The sequence below is a fragment of the Ranitomeya imitator genome, chromosome 7 (genome assembly GCF_032444005.1).
Source record: "Ranitomeya imitator isolate aRanImi1 chromosome 7, aRanImi1.pri, whole genome shotgun sequence".
In the NCBI taxonomy this organism is placed as follows: domain Eukaryota; kingdom Metazoa; phylum Chordata; class Amphibia; order Anura; family Dendrobatidae; genus Ranitomeya; species Ranitomeya imitator.
The window spans coordinates 13,124,925-13,144,471 of NC_091288.1; the positions used below are offsets into that span (position 1 = coordinate 13,124,925).

The 19,547-nt window shown below is 44.5% G+C and overlaps 1 protein-coding gene across 1 annotated transcript in view; it reads left to right on the forward strand.

Moving 5' to 3' along the window:
- Nucleotides 1-543: 543 nt before the first annotated feature.
- The window catches only part of SLC11A1 (solute carrier family 11 member 1), a 51,086-nt gene continuing 32,082 nt past the window's right edge, over nucleotides 544-19,547 (forward strand). The window contains exons 1-5 of the mRNA XM_069732716.1: nucleotides 544-679; nucleotides 13,977-14,077; nucleotides 17,641-17,763; nucleotides 17,874-17,993; nucleotides 18,320-18,426. Coding sequence (XP_069588817.1) covers nucleotides 658-679; nucleotides 13,977-14,077; nucleotides 17,641-17,763; nucleotides 17,874-17,993; nucleotides 18,320-18,426 — 473 coding nt within the window. The 5' untranslated portion in view covers nucleotides 544-657. The remainder of the gene's footprint in view (nucleotides 680-13,976; nucleotides 14,078-17,640; nucleotides 17,764-17,873; nucleotides 17,994-18,319; nucleotides 18,427-19,547) is intronic.

A 19,547-nucleotide genomic window follows, 5' to 3' on the forward strand; every position in this document is an offset into this window, starting at 1 on the left:
TGTACATAGGGGCAGTATTATAGTAGTTATATTCTTGTACATAGGAGCAGTATTATAGTAGTTATATTCTTGTACATAGGGGCAGTATTATAGTAGTTATATTCTTGTACATAGGGGCAGTATTATAGTAGTTATATTCTTGTACATAGGGGCAGTATTATAGTAGTTATATTCTTGTACATAGGAGCAGTATTACAGTAGTTATATTCTTGTACATAGGGGCAGTATTATAGTAGTTATATTCTTGTACAGAGGAGCAGTATTATAGTAGTTATATTCTTGTACATAGGGGCAGTATTGTAGTAGTTATATTCCTGTACATAGGGGACAGTATTGTAGTAGTATCTAATGTATCATGTCTGTGATATCAGTATACTTCTGCTGACTCTTGGTTCTCAGCTTCTCTCTGCACTGACAGCGATTTTACAATCAGGGGAACTTACCTTTGTGAAGTCTCTATCCTTGTTCATTCTGCTGTCAGCCTTTTAATAAAGTGAAAGAGGAAGTTGGTAGAAGTGAAACTGAGATAAATGTATAGTGGGAAGCTGGAAATTCCTAATTCAGTAAGAGGCACAGATCAGTACAGTTCAGTCCTCTCTTTTTCCTCCTCACCACCCCCAGGCTTCAGTGTAGGGTGGAGAGCGGCAGGACACCAGGATGGGGGATTTTGCGGAGAAAGGTGGGTGCCCATAGAACAATGTGTCCTTACTTTGGCCAGTGCTAGTTCACTTTGTAGATATTTTACATTTCTATGTGGTAACTGCTTAAAACGTTGTTTCCTGGTGTAAATATGTACATACTTGCATCATTATTATGGTTGAAAAAAAGGCAAATGTTCATCAAGTCCAACTGAGGGCTGTAACTTTAACTGATCTGACACTGTGCCATGGATTCTTGTATATAATGATAAACCACACTGCAGGTGGAAGAAAGACTTAGGCTATGTGCACACTTTGCAGATTCCACTGCGGATTTTTCCGCAGCGGAATTGCAAAATCCGCAGTGAAAACCCATCGCGGTTTTTACTGCGGATTTATCGCGGTTTTTACTGCGTTTTCTTCTGCGGATTTTCAACTGCAGTTTTCTATTGGAGCAGCTGAAAATCCGCAGAAAAGAAGTGACATGCTGCGGAATGTAATCCGCAGCGTTTCCGCGCGGATTTTTCTGCAGCATGTGCACAGCGTTTTTTGTTTCCCATAGGTTTACATTGAAATGTAAACTCATGGGAAACTGCTGCGGATCCGCAGCGGTCAAATCCGCTGCGGATCCGCAGCAAAATCCGCAAAGTGTGAATATAGCCTTAGTCCATCATGCAGGATGAGATAGTGTATCTAAGCCTTTTATGTGCTTTATCTGCTGAGCTATTTTACCTAAGGATATCTTGTGTGATGCCATTTGATAAGTCGCTGCATCTAAGCATAGCACATATGATTATGTCTGGTGAGCTATGTATCTAATCCTACCATGTGTTATACTGTTTGCTGAGTTATTGTATCTAAGCCTAATTTACATGATACTGGGCTGTGTATCTAATCCTGATACTGGGCTGTGTATCTAATCCTACCATGTGTTATACTGTTTGCTGAGTTATTGTATCTAAGCCTAATTTACATGATACTGGGCTGTGTATCTAATCCTATCATGTGTGATACTGTCTGCTGAGTTATTGTATCTAAGCCTAATTTACATGATACTGAGCTGTGTATCTAATCCTATCATGTGTGATACTGTCTGCTGAGTTATTGTATCTAAGCCTAATTTACATGATACTGGGCTGTGTATCTAATCCTATCATGTGTGATACTATCTGCTGAGCTGCGGTATGTAAGCCTATCATTTGTGATGCCGGCGAGTGATATCTCTTGAGGTTTGATGAACTTTGCAGACTTGTCCTTTACTGGAGGAATAATGGGGTCGATTTTGTAGGGCAGCTGCTTCTTTTGTGCCCACAGAAAGACAAAATATATCACATCTTAAAAAAACACACAAAAAAGACATGAATCTATTAGTTTATGTGTCCATTTCTGGAATATGTCAGAATTAATATCTGACTTGTCCAAGCTCGTCTGAAAAATAGAACTTCACCCATAAACAAAACTCCCATAAATATTTTAATTCCTTCTATAATTAATTAAAAAATACTCATTTAAATAATAAATAAAACCTCCCTTAAGATAAACGTGATAGCTCAGGTGAATGGAGCAGGGAAGCGTCTAATGTTTCATCTTTCATAAGCGTAATCATCTCTGATTCCTGAGCTGTATGTGTAATTCTATACCTTGGCCACATTGTCATCTGATAATTTGCCACTAGACCAAACCTCAAGCCTAAAAATACCAGGCCTCCATTCTAGCTTTTCTCTGGAACTGGCATGTGTTACAACCTTCAGGTTTTACTAGGTCAGCACCACACAACCCTTCTTGGCTCCCTCCAGGCTGAGATCATCTCCACTGCAGACTCGCCCAGAGCTAACGTCACCCATGCAAGATGGTACATTCAGTCTAATATTTCAACAGCAAACTCCATGGGCAGCATGATCTCTTATCTGTCAACATAGAGGATGAAGAGTTGGGAGGTTCAGGGTGTCATCAGACAATTACGGTATTTCCAAAAGAGAAAACATATTTAAGGTTATTATAAATAAAGTTTTATAATTCAAATTTTCTGTAGAAAGATTTTACATAGTTGCAGGCATTGCACTATGACACAGCCTATACAGTAGAGTCTGGTTGATCCATGACACAGCCTATACAGTAGAGTCTGGTTGAGCCATGACACAGCCTATACAGTAGAGTCTGGTTGAGCCATGACCCAGCCTATCTAGTAGAGTCTGGTTGAGCCATGACACAGCCTATACAGTAGAGTCTGGTTGAGCCATGACACAGCCTATACAGTAGAGTCTGGTTGATCCATGACACAGCCTATACAGAAGAGTCTGGTTGAGCCATGACACAGCCTATCTAGTAGAGTCTGGTTGAGCCATGACACAGCCTATACACTAGAGTCAGGTTGAGCCATGACACAGCCTATACAGTAAGTAGAGTCTGGTTGAGCCATGACACAGCCTATACAGTAAGTAGAGTCTGGTTGAGCCATGACACGGCCTATACAGTAGAGTCTGGTTGAGCCATGACCCAGCCTATACAGTAGAGTCTGGTTGAGCCATGACACAGCCTATACAGTAGAGTCTGGTTGAGTCATGACACAGCCTATACAGTAGAGTCTGGTTGAGCCATGACCCAGCCTATACAGTGGAGTCTGGTTGAGTCATGACACAGCCTATACAGTAGAGTCTGGTTGAGTCATGACACAGCCTATACAGTAGAGTCTGGTTGAGTCATGACACAGCCTATACAGTAGAGTCTGGTTGAGTCATGACACAGCCTATACAGTAGAGTCTGGTTGAGCCATGACCCAGCCTATACAGTAGAGTCTGGTTGAGCCATGACCCAACCTGTACAGTAGAGTCTGGTTGAGCCATGACCCAACCTGTACAGTAGAGTCTGGTTGAGCCATGACTCAGCCTATACAGTAGAGTCAGGTTGAGCCATGACCCAGCCTGTACAGTAGAGTCTGGTTGAGCCATGACCCAGCCTGTACAGTAGAGTCTGGTTGAGCCATGACACGGCCTATACAGTAGAGTCTGGTTGAGCCATGACACGGCCTGTACAGTAGAGTCTGGTTGAGCCATGACCCAGCCTGTACAGTAGAGTCTGGTTGAGCCATGACACAGCCTGTACAGTAGAGTCTGGTTGAGCCATGACACAGCCTATACAGTAGAGTCAGGTTGAGCCATGACACAGCCTATACAGTAGAGTCTGGTTGAGTCATGACACAGCCTATACAGTAGAGTCAGGTTGAGCCATGACACAGCCTATACAGTAGAGTCTGGTTGAGCCATGACACAGCCTGTACAGTAGAGTCTGGTTGAGCCATGACACAGCCTATACAGTAGAGTCTGGTTGAGCCATGACACAGCCTGTACAGTAGAGTCTGGTTGAGCCATGACACGGCCTATACAGTAGAGTCTGGTTGAGCCATGACACGGCCTATACAGTAGAGTCTGGTTGAGCCATGACACGGCCTGTACAGTAGAATGTGGTTGCAGTGTGACTCAGCCTGTGCAGCTGGACTCCTGGTGCAATGCTCATCACTTGTAACAGCTGATACAGCTTCTTTGCTATCTGATACTGTTTTGCAACAGTTACACATCATAGAGTTTATAAAATCCTGAAAAACAGCAAAAGGAGAGATGTTTTTTATTTTTAGATTATTACAATGAACGTTGCTGTCATTTTTGATACAACAACTGATGCAACTTTGTATTTAAAGGGGTCCTGGGCTGTGACAAGGTGATCACAAGGTATTCCATTGTTAGATATAGTTGTATAGATTAAGTCCGACATCTGGATAAAATGTTCAATTTATTTATATGTTAAAAATCCAAAGGTGCACAAAACATGTGGCCCCGGCATCGCTTACATGTTTCCAGCTTCACTCAGCTCTTAGAAGGCTCAGTCTTCTATACAAATATATGTATCATATGGACTCTGAGAAGGGAATTACTACCATAAGGCTATGTGCACACGTTGCAGATTAGACTGTGGAATTTTCTGTGCAGATTCTGCATTTCTTGGCAGAAAACAAGTTTTTTTTGCAGATTTGCTGCGGATTCTGTGTGGATTTCATATGTTGTTTACCCCTGGGGATTTCTATTATGGAATGGGTGCAGAAACGCTGCAGATCCGCAAAAAGAATTGACATGCTCCTTTTTTTAATCTACTGCGTTTTCCGTGCCGATTTTTCCGCACCATTAGCACAGCGTTTTTTTGTCCATTGATTTACATTGTACTGTAAATCACTTGCGGATCTGCAGCGAATCTGCGTGGAAAAAACGCTGCGGATCCGCAGGAAATCAGCAACGTGTGCACACAGCCTATAAGTGAGTCATCTTGCCTTGCGGACAGTCTTTCTTTTTTTATATGATCCCCGTGCTAGAATCTTCCCACACCTTCCAGCCATTACCTGTAATCAGCACAGGAACCTGCCGGCAGGTGTTCGCTTTCCCTGCAGTACCTCCACAGACTTTGTCCTCCAGAGTAAAGTCGCTCTTTGTAGCCACAGTCCATTCTGGCTAATAAATGATCCATGAACTCAGAATTTCCTAAATAAGTATTCAAAATTGGGTTTTTGTAATAAAGATAACCCCCTTAAATTCAGATCAGACGTTTAAAACCTTACAGCCTGGTACAGCTAGTTCGTATGGACGTTGTATGATGGCATTGGCACTATGTGGGTATGTGGGATCCCAGAAAAGCACTGTATGTTATTCATCTGGTGCTGCGCCGCAATATTTCTCAAACACTGTGCGGCGCTGGGTGACTGAGATATTTGTCATATATGGAATCATTTCAGTATTTTATTTGTCCCATGGACATGAATGGAAAGGCAACGATCAAGCACAGCCATGTCACCCCCTTTATTCAGGACAAGGGGGTTCAGTAACTCTATGCTTGAGACTCAAGTCCTGGCAACCCCACTGGTCAAAAAAAATGGAAATTTATTGCATACCCTAAGGACAATTTTTAAGAATACAGTGACTTTACTAGCAGAATAGTGAGTGCAGCTCTGGAGTACAATACAAGATGTAACTCAGGATCAGTAATGTAATGTATGTACACAGTGACTGCACCAGCAGAATAGTGAGTGCAGCTCTGGAGGATAATACAGGATGTAACTCAGGATCAGTAATGTAATGTATGTACACAGTGACTGCACCAGCAGAATAGTGAGTGCAGCTCTGGGGTATAATACAGGATGTCACTCAGGATCAGTAATGTAATGTATGTACACAGTGACTGCAGCAGCAGAATAGTGAGTGCAGCTCTGGGGTATAATACAGGAGGTAACTCAGGATCAGTAATGTAATGTATGTACACAGTGACTGCACCAGCAGAATAGTGAGTGCAGCTCTGGGGTATAATACAGGATGTAACTCGGGATATGTAATGTAATGTATGTACACAGTGACTGCACCAGCAGGATAGTGAGTGCAGCTCTGGGGTATAATACAGGATGTAACTCAGGATCAGTAATGTAATGTATGTACACAGTGACTGCACCAGCAGAATAGTGAGTGCAGCTCTGTGGTATAATGCAGGATGTAACTCAGGATCAGTAATGTAATGCATGTACACAGTGACTGCACCAGCAGAATAGTGAGTGCAGCTCTGGGGTATAATACAGGATGTAACTCAGGATCAGTAATGTAATGTATGTACACAGTGACTGCACCAGCAGAATAGTGAGTGCAGATCTGGAGTATAATACAGGATGTAACTCAGGATCAGTAATGTAATGTATGTACACAGTGACTGCACCATCAGAATGGTGAGTGCAGCTCTGGAGTATAATACAGGATGTAACTCAGGATCAGTAATGTAATGTATGTACACAGTGACTGCACCAGCAGAATAGTGAGTGCAGCTCTGGAGTATAATGCAGGATGTAACTCAGGATCAGTAATGTAATGTATGTACACAGTGACTGCACCAGCAGAATAGTGAGTGCAGCTCTGTGGTATAATGCAGGATGTAACTCAGGATCAGTAATGTAATGTATGTACACAGTGACTGCACCAGCAGAATAGTGAGTGCAGCTCTGGGGTATAATACAGGATGTAACTCAGGATCAGTAATGTAATGTATGTACACAGTGACTGCACCAGCAGAATAGTGAGTGCAGCTCTGTGGTATAATGCAGGATGTAACTCAGGATCAGTAATGTAATGTATGTACACAGTGACTGCACCAGCAGAATAGTGAGTGCAGCTTTGGGTCCTGGTTGGGTGTGTGGAGTTGGGCTGTGGGGTGCTACGCCCGAGCAGGCCGCATGTTACCGATGACTTTGGTTGGCCTGTACCAGATGTTGAGGATGTCAAAGAGGGAGACCACTAGTTGAAAATAAAGATTTTACTGAATGATAACTTGGCGGGGGTTATATACAGGAGATGGCGGGTGCACAACTTGGTGAACGTTTCCTTCACAATGTGGAGCATTTTCCACATACAGTTTCAATTCCTCTTTACTCGCTTGATCTCTGTCTTAACCACAGCCCTGCTCAGTATGACAGTATAGACATACTGATCAAATAGTATATTAAACTATATTAAATCAAGAAGTGACTCTTTGTTTTTTTTTCTATAAAAAATACACCTTTATTAAACATACATAAAACAGACACATAGAATTAAAATAGTGCCTCTAAACCAAGAACAATTGTATATAAGAGGTCAGCTAAAGCAAATACATATAAATATCCAAACGAATGAAATTATGCAAACTCCATTTTGCTCCTCAAGTGAATGTGAAGTGCTGACTATGGATATTAAAAATAGCGTTCACATCGTATCCTCTCCCAATTCCTCTAAATTTATATGGAAATTCCCTATTGGATGAAGCAGATTGTGATTTTAAAGTGCAAATTCACCAATGCCTGAATATCCAAGTCCCATTTCACCTAAATGATTGGTTATGAAGGGTAATCCACAGTGACAAATGAAGAAGCATGTATCCAAAGTGCAGGTGCATATCGTAGAGTTGCAGCCCCTAGAAAACACATATTACCTGGATCTTTATGCAGCTTCCCAAAAGTGATGCCTAGTGGTGCGCTGTACCTTCGAGAACCCCGACGCGCGTTTTGCGATTGCTTCCTCCTGGGGGCATTATACCTCAGTATAACAGTCCAGTTAGTGACAGTCCTCAACCGGCGGGTCTTTGTCTTCTTACCCCTATAGGAAACTATCCTGCCAGTATGGCCGATACTTATCTTCTCTGTTTCTGATGCTCTGGAACTCCTGCCCGGCTCACTCTCTTCGTCACATGTACTTTGTCCCGTCTTGGCCCATTAAAAACTCAGGGCCGTACTGTTAGGCGTCTGTTCCCTGGATCCATCTCCAATTCATCACTCTGCTTTCCGGTCACTTCTCTCCTACTTCCCGCTTGGATCTCGCTATCCTCTGTCACAGACTCCTATCACGTTAGGGACACCAATGTCATGCGGCACTGCTCAGATCAGACCTTAGGTCTGCTTTCTACCCACACTGGGCCCTATCTGATGTTCAGACAGGAAACTGTGTTTTTACCTTTACCACAGCCCCTCCCACCCTGGGCTAGTCCCAATCTTTAACTCTAACTCTCCCTACCATTGAGTTACACACATTACCAACATCATAAATACATGTCGCAATTCACATTACACAATATTACACCGTTACCTTCCTGATAACTCAGGATTGGTACAGGATAAGTAATGTAATGTATGTACACAGTGACTGCACCAGCAGAATAGTGAGTGCAGCTCTGGAGTATAATACAGGATGTAACTCAGGATCAGTAATGTAATGTATGTACACAGTGGCTGCACTAGCAGAACAGTGAGTGCAGCTGTGGAGTATAATACAGGATGTAACTCAGGATCAGTAATATAATGTATGTATACAGTGACTGCACCAGCAGAATAGTGAGTGCAGCTGTGGAGTATAATACAGGATGTAACTCAGGATCAGTAATGTAATGTATGTACATGCAGCACCCCGTTCAAGTGTCCTCACCTCCCATAAAGGGAAGCACTGTTACATTAACTTGTTTTACAGCATTCCAAAAATTTGTATGTCTTTTGGGGGGAGTGCAGCGCCCGAGGGTCCTGGTCGTTGCAGTAATGTCATTTTCCTCTAGGGGGAGTGATATTACGTTTGGAGGCAAAGAAGGACAACCGAATCCAGGTATCACAAACATGCAACACATTTCGCACTCCAGGCCACCAGGGGGAGCTATACTCCTATTTATTAGGGCACTCTTCACACTTAGGTAAAACTGGTTGCCTGGGGAGGAAGTTAGTTAGTTGCTGGCTGAGCTCCGCTCAGGTAGTTGGTCCCTGACAGGGGTGGGATCCTGTCAGAGATCAAGACAGAAGGACAGGGAGCTGTGCATGCCCTGAGAGCTGCAGCTTCTAGAAAGAGACATTGAAGGAGAACTGTATTGTAGGGAGGGTGAAGAAGTCGTAGCAAAGGTGTGGAAACCAGGAGGAGTTCTGCCCTACACAGGCTGCCTCCTTCTGAGGTGCAGGATCCCGGTAGCCGGAGCAACGATCCTTTATGCCTTGCTCCAGAAACTGGCAGGACAGCTAATTTCACGTTACCTGTTCGCCCCTACACCCAGGAGGCAAGGTGGCACCCCTTAGAGGCTGGGGCATGATAGATTCCCTGTAAAACACCTCAAGCCACCGGTCATACGGGTTTGTCCTATCCATCTGGGGGACAGAGAGAGACATAACATTTACAACATCTGTGAGGACCTTATGAGAAGCTTAGCTGTAAGGTACTACAACACCCAGGCACTAGAGGAAGGCTACTGAATTCCACCTGGATAAGGGGACTCTGGATTTGCCTCCAAACCGTCCGGACTCTGCCTGCCCTGTGGTCTGGTGCCCTTGACTGTGGATGCTGAAGTCTTCAGTAAAGGTAAAGAGACTGCAACCTTGTGTCCTCGTTCTTCACTGCGCCTCTCACCATCCACCATCTACACTACTGGGAAGCCCTGGGGATATACTTCACCTGTGGGAAGGTATACCATCCAGCTGCCATAACATCACCCCAGCGGACCCCTTATAGCAGCATCGGTCACCCTGACCAAATACCACAGGTGGCGTCACGAACATTATCCCTTTAAAGACCTTTCCCTTTTACATGGACGTCCCAGGGCCACGGACCGGGTCAGCCACCGTGACATTCCCCTGTGAACGAAGGACCCGGTACCGAGTACCCCACTGCCCTTGGGGGCGCTCCATATTCAGTGACTGCACCAGCAGAATGGTGAGTGCAGCTCTGGAGTATAAACAGGATGTAACTCAGGATCAGTAATGTAATGTATGTACACAGTGACTGCACCAGCAGAATAGTGAGCGCAGCTCTGGGGTATAATACAGGATGTAACTCAAGATCAGTAATGTAATATATGTACACAGTGACTGCACCAGCAGAATAGTGAGCGCAGCTCTGGGGTATAATACAGGATGTTACTCAGGATCAGTAATGTAATGTATGTACACAGTGACTGCACCAGCAGAATAGTGAGTGCAGCTCTGGAGTATAATACAGGATGTAACTCAGGATCAGTAATGTCATGTATGCACACAGTGACTGCACCAGCAGAATAGTGAGTGCAGCTCTGGAGTATAATACAGGATGTAACTCAGGATCAGTAATGTAATGTATGTACACAGTGACTGCACCAGCAGAATAGTGAGTACAGCTCTGGAGTATAATACAGGATGTAACTCAGGATAAGTAATGTAATGTATGTACAGAGTGACTGCACCAGCAGAATAGTGAGTGCAGCTTTGGGGTATAATACAGGATGTAACTCAGGATCAGTAATGTCATGTATGTACGCAGTGACTGCACCTGCAGAATAGTGAGTGCAGCTCTGGAGTATAATACAGGATGTAACTCAGGATCAGTAATGTAATGTATGTACAGAGTGACTGCACCAGCAGAATAGTGAGTGCAGCTTTGGGGTATAATACAGGATGTAACTCAGGATCAGTAATGTCATGTATGTACACAGTGACTGCACCAGCAGAATAGTGAGTGCAGCTCTGGAGTATAATACAGGATGTAACTCAGGATCAGTAATGTAATGTATGTACACAGTGACTCCACCAGCAGAATAGTGAGTGCAGCTCTGGGGTATAATACAGGATGTAACTCAGGATCAGTAATGTCATGTATGTACACAGTGACTGCACCAGCAGAATAGTGAGTGCAGCTCTGGGGTATAATACACAATGTAACTCAGGATCAGTAATGTAATGTATGTATACAGTGACTGCACCAGCAGAATAGTGAGTGCAGCTCTGGGGTATAATACAGGATGTAACTCAGGATCAGTGATGTAATGTATGTACACATTGACTGCACCAGCAAAATAGTGAGTGCAGCTCTGGAGGATAATACAGGATGTAACTCAGGATCAGTAATGTAATGTATGTACAGAGTGACTGCACCAGCAGAATACTGAGTGCAGCTCTGGGGTATAATACAGGATGTAACTCAGGATCAGTAATGTAATGTATGTACACAGTGACTGCACCAGCAGAATAGTGAGTGCAGCTCTGGGGTATAATACAGGATGTAACTCAGGATCAGTGATGTAATGTATGTACACATTGACTGCACCAGCAAAATATTGAGTGCAGCTCTGGAGGATAATACAGGATGTAACTCCGGATCAGTACTTGATCGGTAATGTAATATGTGTGCACACAATGAATTAATAATTTACATTTTGACTCTGGAGTTTATATTCACCTATGTGAACACCTCAGCGCCTCATTAACCACTGTAAAATTATAAAGGTAAAGGAGTAGTATCTAAATTTTGTGTTTTCTCTGTTTTCTGTAGATTTTGATATAATGTCAGATTCAAGCAAGGCTGTAGAATATTTCTGTGGGATACATGACAGGACATGCAGGAAGTTCCAACCTTTCTTGATCATTACTTTATGTCATGGATCTCTATGTGCAGCAGTTTTATACATGCTTTCCATTTTTTCAGACATGTTACTTTAGATTCATTAGTTATTTTATAGTTTATTAGCAACTCCTCACATTAACTGAAATGGGGAAAAAAAGGAATAGAAAAATGCTGAAATCATCTCATTCCAAGACGCCTTTGCCAATGAACACCAAGCACATGAGAAGTTTCCGCAAGTGTCGTCTTCCAGAATCGGTCATCTGTTGTGATCAGGCGACACAGGAGTTATGAAACGTGGTGACATATAGAACATTGCACCATAGTGGAGCTCCCGGCTGCAGCTGCCAAACTGGAAATTACGTGGTGACTTGTGGAACCGGCCAGAAGGGTTTGGGCTTGGGGGCTGAATCTCTCCCTTTATCCTGCAGAACTGGTGGAATAGGTCCAGTGTGCTGGAGATAAGAGAACCTTCTATTTAGCAGCAGTTTCCAGTTCTGTGAGTGCAGCCTGCAGTGCAAAGAATGGAGGTCTTAATTCTGGATGTCATTTTGTGTATAATCATATTGTTACATAGACTGGAGGTGAAAGTGTATTTCTACGTCAGATATCTGATATGTGTTTAGGAAATAAATCTAAAGAAACGGAAACATAATTACAGTAGCCGCAGAATCCTCCATTCTTTACACTGCTGGCTGCGTTCAGACAACTGGAAAATCGTGCAAAATAGAAACAAACCTTTGTGCATACGGCCATATACATCTCCATTATATACTCATACTTGCCAACTCTTACAGGCACTTTCCAAGAAGTTTAATGCTTTATTCAATCAAAGATGTTTACCCATAGACATGCCCCCCTTTTATTTAAAGTCACGCCGCCCCTCAACACCGGACCCCTGCACGCCCTGTTTTCGCCACCCCTAAATTCCAGTAGTGCATGCAATAAACAATGTGGAAGTTTCCTGGAGTTTTGCTGGATCTTCTTGGACTCAGGAAGATCTTATATTCATGTTTTAGCCTCCAAGACATTTCCAGAGAGATGGCAAGTGCACCACACCAAATCCAGAACTCACCAGATGCTACATTATAGAGAGAGTCTCCACTAGCAACACTGGATTGCAAATGTGTACACGTCCTTGGATGGAGTCATGGAAACCTCCATTCTTTACACTGCAATCTTCATGTTCTAACGCATAATGGACTATACTCGGACATCTGTGGAGGAGCCACAATTGAGAGAATAGCAGACATGTTATGTTTCCCCAGCCTTAAACCCTTTCAGATATCAGGCACAATTACATGTAATGCACCATGGAATAAATGGCGCTATAACAATGTATAATAATAATAATTGATGAAATGTCAATGCCTGGATACATTGTGATCATTTGTGTCGTTCTCTTCAGGTCACTCATGACCCGACACATTGGACAGTGGGGAATCAGAATATTGTGCGTGGAGGGGGCAATTTCAATAATATTTTGGGGAATTGATACTCTAGCAGTTGCCTTATATTATCTAAAGAATGAACCTACACAGCTGTAAGCAAAGTTCTTCTTTAAAACTTGGGACAAAATCTACAAGATTGGGGCAGGTGGTAACAAATAAAACACACAAAATGAGCAATGGACGGCACTAGAGAAGCACAAATCAATATGGACATTAACTCCTTAAAGAACATCCGAAAAATACGCAGGTGGCACGTATGTTCTGGGTATACGGTGCTCAGCACTGATAAACAATCCACAGTAAATTCGATGAAACAAGAAAAGAAAACAGTGCGGCACTCACCCTTTTTTGAAGCTGTGAAATCGTGCTCTTTATTGGAGAAAAATATATTTAAAACATCCGTTAGGACATCAGGTCAGCGAGAGGGTGCGGAGGTGGAGTGTGGACGACGGCCGTTTCGCACGGCCCGTTGAAGCACATACCGTGCGAAACGGCCGTCGTCCACACTCTACCTCCGCACCCTCTCGCTGACCTGATGTCCTAACGGATGTTTTAAATATATTTTTCTCCAATAAAGAGCACGATTTCACAGCTTCAAAAAAGGGTGAGTGCCGCAAATATGAGCCTATTTTGTGGTGCCCTTGTTAGGGCGGGAGTCTTTCGCACGGGGCACGACAGGGAAAGTAGCCTCTATCTGTCCCCCGCCCCCCCCCCCCCAATCATCATTTCGTCTCTCCCCCATAATCCTGGTCTCACGTATCCTGATACCACAGGAATCTACAGGAAATCGAGAGACAACGACTGGGTGAGATTGTGCCATTTCTTCTAGTGCACTGTTAATCATGAGCACTAAATTGTGATTGTATTTTAAATAATTGAATACGTTTTACAGGTATACATATTAAACGTTACATTTCAGAGTCTAGTGGCTGCCTATGCTGTTCTGCAAATACACAATTATAAATTATTTTAAAGTGAAACTTCTGTTCCTTAAGATTCACCAAGGAATCGAGGATATGGAGCCATCGAAAGACACAGCAATGAAGAAGGATCCACTTATCTGGACGAGAAGATATCTATACCGTCCTCAGTGAGGGTGAGTTATGAATCTGATCATGGCCGTCTAATCACCTAAAATCACAAGTATCTGATAGTCCAGCACTGATTGTATTAAAATGTATCTATCATGATAAAATACAATAACTAGGGGGTGTAATAAATAATTGGGGGGCACCATGATTAGCTCCCTCCCTCCCTCCAATAAACAGATAATGTGTTTGTAACATTTCCACCTTGTAAACAATGCTTGACTCTGGAAATGTGTCATCTCTTAGATACATTGTGACCATGTGACTCTGCTGCCTATAAAGAATCAGTATAACACAGACCTTGTTCCCACAACCCCAGATAAACTTTTCAGATTCACAAGATTGATGTCCCATTCCAAAAAGTTATTGCTGCTGGAACTGGGTTAGGTCACAAGTTAGGAATCATTTAGATACAAATGGTTGGGGGGCACAAACGATTCTATTACAATATTCACCACAAGAAATAGTGGGAAATGGCTAAAAAGATGCAACTTCCTTTTAAACTTTCCAATTTATGTCCTAAATGTATCCTCTGAAAATCCCCTTGAAATATATCCTACTAGGATTTATGGAGGTAATAAGGGCATGGGCTCCTAATCTCTGATAAAACCTAATGGATAGAGCACAGACAAAGGTTATTAACTTCAACATGTAAATGAGATGTTTAAAAGTCAAGATTTTCTGCTAAAATGTAACAGTGACACAAATTTTTACATATAATGGTTTACTGGTTAATAATACTGAGCCTGGTTATAGTCCTGGTGGTCTAGAGAAGTTTAGACGTTAATATTTAGCCTTTATTATGACAGTGAACGGGTTAATGTTGTTATTAGTGATGATTTAGGATGTCTTATAAGTGGATACCAAATGACCCTGGTGGTTATGTGTGGCTATAGGTGAATACAAAATGGTACTGATACATACCTAATACATCTGGTGGTTTAAGTGGGTGAATAGTTTAATGCTCTTATGTGTGGTAAAAAGTAATAAAAGGCTTCACTTTTTTTGTTTCATTTGTTTATTTTTTTTCTGCTCAGAGCTTCAAATCCCACAACAGCCACCACTAGGGGGAGCTCCCTGTATACAGAGATACATAAGATTCTGTCTGCAGTCACCACTAGGGGGAGCTCCCTGTATACAGAGATACATGATAAGATCCTGTCTGCAGCCACCACTAGGGGGAGCTCCCTATATACAGAGATACATGATAAGATCCTGTCTGCAGCCACCACTAGGGGGAGCTCCCTGTATACAGAGATACATGATAAGATCCTGTCTGCTGTCACCACTAGGGGGAGCTCCCTGTATACAGAGATACATGATAAGATCCTGTCTGCAGCCACCACTAGGGGGAGCTCCCTGTATACAGAGATACATGATAAGATCCTGTCTGCTGTCACCACTAGGGGAAGCTCCCTGTATACAGAGATACATGATAAGATCCTGTCTGCAGCCACCACTAGAGGGAGCTCCCTGTATACAGATGCATGATAATATTCTGTCTGCAGCCACCATTAGGGGGAGCTCCCTGTATACAGAGATACATGATAATATTCTGTCTGCAGCCACCACTAGGGGGAGCTCCCTGTGTACAGAGATACATGATAAGATTCTGTCTGCAGCCACCACTAGTGGGAAGCTCCCTGTATACAGAGATACATGATAATATTCTGTCTGCAGCCACCACTAGGGGGAGCTCCCTGTATACAGAGATACATGATAATATTCTGTCTGCAGCCACCACTAGGGGAAGCTCCCTGTATACAGAGATACATGATAAGATCCTGTCTGCAGCCACCACTAGGGGGAGCTCCCTGTATACAGAGATACATGATAAGATCCTGTCTGCAGCCACCACTAGGGGGAGCTCCCTGTATACAGAGATACATGATAAGATTCTGTCTGCAGTCACGACTAGGGGGAGCTCCCTGTGTACAGAGATACATAAGATCCTGTCTGCAGCCACCACTAGGGGGAGCTCCCTGTATACTGAGATACATGATAAGATCCTGTCTACAGCCACCACTAGGGGGAGTTCCTTGTATACTGAGATACATGATAAGATCCTGTCTACAGCCACCACTAGAGGGAGCTCCATGTATACAGAGATACATGATGAGATCCTGTCTGCAGCCACCACTAGGGGGAGTTCCTTGTATACTGAGATACATGATGAGATCCTGTCTGCAGCCACCACTAGGGGGAGTTCCTTGTATACTGAGATACATGATAAGATCCTGTCTGCAGCCACCACTAGGGGGAGTTCCTTGTATACTGAGATACATGATAAGATCCTGTCTGCAGCCACCACTAGGGGGAGCTCCATGTATACAGAGATACATGATGAGATCCTGTCTGCAGCCACCACTAGAGGGATCTCCATGTATACAGAGATACATGATAAGATCCTGTCTGCAGCCACCACTAGAGGGAGCTCCCTGTATACAGAGATACATGATAAGATCCTGTCTGCAGCCACCACTAGGGGGAGCTCCCTGTATACAGAGATGCATGATAAGATCCTGTCTGCAGCCACCAGTAGGGGAAGCTCCCTGTATACAGAGATACATGATAAGATCCTGTCTGCAGCCACCACTAGGGGGAGCTCCATGTATACAGAGATACATGATGAGATCCTGTCTGCAGCCACCACTAGAGGGATCTCCATGTATACAGAGATACATGATAAGATCCTGTCTGCAGCCACCACTAGAGGGAGCTCCCTGTATACAGAGATGCATGATAAGATCCTGTCTGCAGCCACCACTAGGGGGAGCTCCCTGTATACAGAGATACATGATAAGATCCTGTCTGCAGCCACCACTAGGGGGAGCTCCCTGTATACAGAGATACATGATAAGATCCTGTCTGCAGCCACCACTAGGGGGAGCTCCCTGTATACAGAGATACATGATAAGATCCTGTCTGCCGTCACCACTAGGGGGAGCTCCCTGTATACAGAGATACATGATAAGATCCTGTCTGCAGCCACCACTAGGGGGAGCTCCCTGTATACAGAGATACATGATAAGATCCTGTCTGCAGCCACCACTAGGGGGAGCTCCCTGTATACAGAGATACATGATAAGATCCTGTCTGCAGCCACCACTAGGGGGAGCTCCCTGTATACAGAGATACATGATAAGATCCTGTCTGCAGCCACCACTAGGGGGAGCTCCCTGTATACAGAGATGCATGATAAGATCCTGTCTGCAGCCACCACTAGGGGGAGCTCCCTGCATACAGAGATGCATGATGAGATCCTGTCTGCAGCCACCACTAGGGGGAGCTCCCTGCCTGCGGCTGAATCCCACTGACTACAGTACTAGCAGATACAATCTGTAAGGAGCGCCCTAGTAATGGCTTCTCCCAAAATGTGATATTTCTTCACCTGGGTGGGCAGTCTCAGCATGTGGACCCCATCAGTGGCTGTTTTGTGGTCATGGCATGGTTCCAGCTCGATTCTTCCTAACCTTACCCCTCTGATTTATGTGGTCCCATGGTTGAACTAATTTACCCCTTACCCTGTATCTGACCCGCTTTCTGCCCTGTTTCTCTGACCCCCCCATAGCCTGGATTCAGCTTCCGCAAGCTCTGGGCGTTTACAGGACCCGGGTTCCTTATGAGCATCGCCTACCTGGACCCTGGGAACATTGAGTCTGACCTGCAGTGCGGAGCAATTGCTGGATTTAAGGTGAGAGCCAAAACTTTTACCCAAACTCAGTGTATAGTGAGATCCTCGTCACCTGCAGGGCATTCTGCTATCGGGTCCACACTAATGGCGTTATCTCTGTATCCTCCCAGCTCTTGTGGGTTCTCCTTGGCGCCACCTTCCTTGGTCTTATATGCCAGCGGTTGGCCATACGGCTCGGTGTGGTCACTGGTAGAGACTTGGCGCAGATTTGCCGTTCTTACTACCCAAAGGTAAGGTCATACTCACCAGTCACATCACTGAGATTCCACAGGAGATCAGCCGCTGCCACTGCTCCATTGTGTATGGACACCAGTAATCTGCTAGATTACATGTCTGACAACAGGGAGGAGCTAAAATGTTGTCTGTTTCCAAGGACGACCAGGAGGATTCTGAAATCTGCTTTGAATGTGAATGGAAGTTAAAAAAAAGTACAAAAGTGTTTGCAGACTTCTTTCCTGGGATTTTTGGATTTGGGGGGCAGATCGTGTGGAATGCCTCATGGCTTTGACTTCAGAAGGCTTGTTCTGATATATAATCCATATTCTTTGTGCCTCAGGCTCCTCGATGGTTACTGTGGATCTTAGTGGAAATAGCCATTATTGGGTCAGATATGCAGGAAGTCATTGGTACCGCCATTGCCTTTAGCCTGCTGTCAGCCGGACGGTAAGATCCCCATATACTGACATCTGTCTCTCCAAGAAGTAGGATGTGTGCTGGAAGCCGGCGCCTGTAACTGTGCGCTATAAGGCTGCCGTCACACTATCAGTATTCGGTCAGTATTTTACATCAGTATTTGTAGCCAAAACCAGGACTGGAACAATCAGAGGAAAAGTATAATAGAAACATCTGCACCACTTCTGCATTTATCACCCCCTCCTGGTTTTGGCTACAAATACTGATGTAAAATACTGACCAAATACTGATAGTGTGACGGCAGCCATAGAGAAATGAATATTCATTGCCAGAGCAGTGAATATTCATTTGTCTTTAAAGGGACACTGTCACCTGAATTTGGAGGGAACAATCTTCAGCCATGGAGGCGGGGTTTTTTGATTCACCCTTTCCTTACCCGCTGGCTGCAAGCTGGCTGCAATATTGGATTGGAGTTCATTCTCTGTCCTCCGTAGTACATGCCTGCACAAGGCAATCTTGCACAGCGCAGGCGTGTACTATGGAGGACAGAGAATGAACTCCAATCCAATATTGCAGCCAGCATGCAGCCAGCGGGTAAGGAAAGGGTGAATCAAACTCCCAAAAACCCCGCCTCCATGGCTGCAGATTGTTCCCTCCAAATTCAGGTGACAGTGTCCCTTTAACAGCGGGCACAGGCTTTAGCCTCAGCCGCCGGCTCCTGCCTCTGTGACCAGCTGCTCCGCCGCTCCCCTCCCCCGCTGTCTTTCTGGGACATTGACTCATGTATAAGCCTCTGGCTCCTGCCTCTGTGACCCGCTCCTCCGCTGCTCCTCCCCTCCCCCGCCGTCTTTCTGGGACAATGACTCATGTATAAGCCGCCGGCTCCTGCCTCTGTGACCCGCTTCTCCGCCGCCTCCCCTCCCCCGCCGTCTTTCTGGGACAATGACTCAAGAATAAGCCGCCGGCTCCTGCCTCTGTGACCCGCTGCTCCTCCCCTCCCCCGCCGTCTTTCTGGGACAATGACTCAAGAATAAGCCGCCGGCTCCGGCCTCTGTGACCCGCTGCTCCTCCCCTCCCCCGCCGTCTTTCTGGGACATTGTCTCGTGTATAAGCCGCCGGCTCCTGCCTCTGTGACCCACTGCTCCGCCGCT